The 4,100-nt window shown below is 38.4% G+C and overlaps 1 protein-coding gene across 2 annotated transcripts in view; it reads left to right on the top strand.

Moving 5' to 3' along the window:
* Positions 1-3,912, top strand: part of LOC108860884 (uncharacterized) — a 4,661-nt gene extending 749 nt beyond the window's left edge. For both annotated transcript variants that reach the window (XM_057006174.1, XM_018634737.2), the window contains exons 3-15: positions 143-231; positions 318-472; positions 635-873; positions 967-1,024; positions 1,173-1,388; positions 1,478-1,611; positions 1,688-1,877; positions 1,959-2,018; positions 2,109-2,357; positions 2,452-2,710; positions 2,795-3,000; positions 3,098-3,148; positions 3,320-3,912. In XM_057006174.1, coding sequence (XP_056862154.1) covers positions 143-231; positions 318-472; positions 635-873; positions 967-1,024; positions 1,173-1,388; positions 1,478-1,611; positions 1,688-1,877; positions 1,959-2,018; positions 2,109-2,357; positions 2,452-2,710; positions 2,795-3,000; positions 3,098-3,148; positions 3,320-3,625 — 2,212 coding nt within the window. In that variant the 3' untranslated portion in view covers positions 3,626-3,912. The remainder of the gene's footprint in view (positions 1-142; positions 232-317; positions 473-634; positions 874-966; positions 1,025-1,172; positions 1,389-1,477; positions 1,612-1,687; positions 1,878-1,958; positions 2,019-2,108; positions 2,358-2,451; positions 2,711-2,794; positions 3,001-3,097; positions 3,149-3,319) is intronic.
* Positions 3,913-4,100: the final 188 nt, after the last annotated feature.

Below are 4,100 nucleotides of genomic sequence, written 5' to 3'. Positions count from 1 at the left end.
ATAACCTTGATCTTTTCCAGCAAGGGTAATAATATATATATATATATATATATAGCTTAGCTAGCTAGCTTCGAGTGTATAACTGTATATTGAAGTAGTTCTTTTATGTCTAAATATTTGATTTCTTTTTACTTCTTCTTAGATGGTATCAAATAAAAATCAGCATGAGATGGGAGGATGGTGATAACAACAGCTCCTCTGGGATTCCTTCACGTGTTGTTCAGTATGAAGGTAGGTACTCTTCTCCATTCCTGATTCTGTGTATTTAGGGAGTTCTTTTTTTTAGCTTGAGAATCGATATGCATTTGTGGTCACAGCTCTTGATTCAACCTCAAACGACTCATCTGGAGTGTGGAAGATAGATGATAAAGATAATAGTTTCTTATCACAGCCCTTCCGCATCAAATATGCTAGGCAGGATGTTCGTCTATGCATGATGGTCTCTTTTACTATGCCACTAGAAAGATATGAGGTAACACTCTTTCTTTCTTTCCTTAGGTTCCTTGAGTTTGTGAGGCTATTTTGGCTGCTCATTTGTTTATCTTTGTTAGCAACAATAATCTTTTATTAATGTTGTACTTGGTTGACCAAGAAGACAAGTTAGAGTAAATGAGTTGTTTTGTATGATGCACAGGGGTCAGCCACATCTGCTGTTATATTGAAGTTTGAGCTCTTATACTCTCCAATTATCGAGAGTATAGATGCTTTTCCTGCAGCAGCGCATGATTTTCGCATTCCTCCTAAAGCTCTCTCAGGCCTGCATTCTTACTGTCCTGTCCACTTTGATACCTTTCACGCCGTTCTTATCGATCTAACTGTCCACGTCAGCGTCATGAAATCCGCTGCTTACAGACGGCCTGCAGTTTTGTCAAGGTAATTTTAATTCCACTCTATTATTGGAATTCCACTATAGATGATTTTAATATATCTCTTCAATTAATATACGGAATAATATGTTTTGTGCAGTGATGATGCGAGTAATGGTAAAAAATTAGCCAACGGCAGCGTTCAGTCTTCCAAGAAGGTATGTGCTCTTTCTTACACGTTCCTGTCATCATGGCCAAACTCTTCCTTTGATTTCAGCAAATTAATTTGTTGCTTTGTGTTCATCAAAGCGATTCTGCAGATGATCTTATCATTGTCTAATATGGTCTAATACACCTTTTGCTCAGATTGCTTCTGCTGACAAGAAGCTGGTCTCATTCGTTAAGTCCCTACTCGAAGCTCGTGACACTTTGCTTGAAGAAATGGGAAGACTAAGCAAGGCAGTTGGTCAGACAATCGACTTGTCTGAGTTTGTATCCACTATGGACAACAACACTCTTTTACCTGAATCTGTTGACGACGAAGGCTCAGGAGGACAAGGCAAGCAACAAAACAATCTTGAGGTCCCTTGCTTTTATTGTTCTTTTATCTATTATTCTGTTTTTCACTATCTTCTGGAATATGAGCTTTGTTTCTCCATTCTTGGCAACAGAAGTTGAATAATCCATTTGATTTAGAAAATGATGAGTGGCTTCTCAACTTCTCCAAAGAGCATCTATCTCGCACATTCCACTTACTCGGCACTCAGCTCCATCATCTTTGGAATACCTTTCTCGCGTTTCATCGGTAAAATAAAGCCTTGCAGATTTCAGATTGTTTATGAAGTCATCATACATTGATCTTATTTTTGTCCTTTTTCCAGGGAGAATAACACAAAGATCTTGGAATATCTTCGTGATATCTGGACGAGAGACCGAAGGGCTGAATGGTCAATATGGATGGTGTACTCCAAGGTTGAAATGCCGCATCATTTCATCAGTGGAATGGATGATACTTCAAACCATAGCTCGCACAAAAGAGCCACAAGTGTGTTGAAGTTGAAGCTGAATGATGTGAGTTTTAATTTTACAGTGTCTTGTTTTTTTTTGAAATTTCAATCAGAAAGTAAGCTTAGCTCTCTCTACTTGTTGCAGCCTTCGCAAGTTGCAGCCACCCGCGCTGAACTTCACCGTCGAAGCATTGCACAAATGCGGGTTTGTTTTTTCTTTTTTTGTTGTTTCAGTTACATGTTTTGGCCTCATAAGCTGTAAAACACATTCATTTATGACAAACTAACGGTGCAGATAAACAATCGGGGGATACAAGACATGCATATATTTGGCGATCCTATGCGAGTTCCTATTGTTATAATTGAACGTGTCTGGAATGCACCAAAACGTACTTTCAGTGATAGAACGTGCATGAGACATGTTGATAAAATTGATTCTAGCTTTCTCAATGAGCATGATGACGAGAATGGGTCGAGAAAACATAATACTCCACAGCATAGTGGGCGTGAGCTAAAGATCGTTGTTTTTGTCCATGGTTTCCAGGCAAGTATACCTTTGCTGCTAACCTTGTTTACCTTTTGTATATTTTAAATTTTGTTACTCATACATTCAAGTTGATTTTTGTTAATTATTATAGGGGCATCATTTAGACCTTAGGCTTATCCGGAATCAGTGGCTCATGATTGATCCAAAGACAGAGTGTCTCATGTCTGAGGCGAATGAGCAGAAAACACATGGCGATTTCAGGGAGATGGGACAGAGGCTTGCGCATGAAGTTGTCTCTTTCTTCAAGAAGAAAATGGATAAACATGCGAAATACGGTCGCTTGAAGAACGTTAAGCTGAGTTTTGTTGGACATTCAATAGGCAATGTCATCATCAGAACCGCACTAGCAGGTAAAATATGCTCTTTTGAATCTCGATAAATTTTTCCGTTTTGTGTGTTTCATTCATCATTATCACTTGTGTTATTTGTTGCAGATAGTATGATGGAACCATACAGGAAATATCTACACACATATCTATCGGTTTCGGGTCCACACTTGGGTTATCTATACAGCTCAAACTCCTTGTTTAATTCTGGACTTTGGCTCCTGAAGAAGTTGAAGAGTACTCAGGTTATTCATCAGCTCACCCTCACTGATGATCCTGATCTCCAGAATACTTTCTTTTACAAGCTCTGCAAGGTAGAGAAAGTTTCTTAACATTTCCATCAAAGATTATATCTACCATTTATATCTTTTTGTTGTCTGGTTTTAATGTCAGTTCTGAAATTATTTTCAGCAAAAGACGCTCGACAGTTTCAAGAATATAATTCTCCTGTCTTCACCTCAGGTATACATTCACTTATACGTTCAGAACACAATAGTTACTAATGCTATTAGACAGTCTTGTTCACAAGATACAAATATATTACAAGATTTGATGCTAGTTACAATAAGTTTTAAGTGCTAATGTTTTAGATCTGATCCTAACTAACAATACTTTTTCTTTTGGTAATCACAGGATGGGTATGTACCGTATCACTCCGCACGGATCGAATCGTGCCAACCAGCTTCTTCCGACAACTCAAAAAGAGGCGTCGCTTTCTTGGAGATGCTTAATAACTGTATGGACCAAATACGTGGCCCGACCCCGGAAACTCCTCCTCACCACCAGAGAGTGTTCATGCGCTGTGACGTCAACTTCGACACAACCTTGTACGGTCGTAACCTCAACTCGTTCATCGGCCGAGCTGCTCACATCGAGTTCCTGGAGTCTGATATCTTTGCAAGATTCATTATGTGGTCATTCCAAGATCTTTTCCGCTGACAAAAAAATCTTGGTTAAGGAGAATTGTTTCTTTCTTTTTGGTGGGGGGGGGGGGGATAGAGAAAGATTTGAAACCTGTTGTATAGTAGTAGTAGGAGACAGTTCTTTGGTTAGTTTTGGTGTACACGTACGTAATCGGATGTTACTTTGAAGCAGAAGCTGTTATGTTACCTCAACTCTGGTCTCTGTCTGGTTTCAACTTTATTATAGCTTCTAGAATATCGTTAATGGTAATGATTGTCGTACCACTAATTCTCTCATGAATGCATAATGCTTTTTTTAGTGTTTCTAATATTCCCTCTACTTCAACAAAGTTTAGTCATGAATGATAAATCTTGCTAACGTTTCGGTCATAATAATCATATCATACCTATTACTATAGTTTGTTCTATATGCTATATATTATGATGCCTTCTCTTTAACTATTTCAGGAAAAAGAACTTGTAACATTTTCGGAAATTTCAGCATCCGTTAC

The sequence above is a fragment of the Raphanus sativus genome, chromosome 1 (assembly GCF_000801105.2).
Source record: "Raphanus sativus cultivar WK10039 chromosome 1, ASM80110v3, whole genome shotgun sequence".
NCBI lineage: Eukaryota > Viridiplantae > Streptophyta > Magnoliopsida > Brassicales > Brassicaceae > Raphanus > Raphanus sativus.
This window is presented reverse-complemented; position numbering and strand designations above follow the sequence as displayed.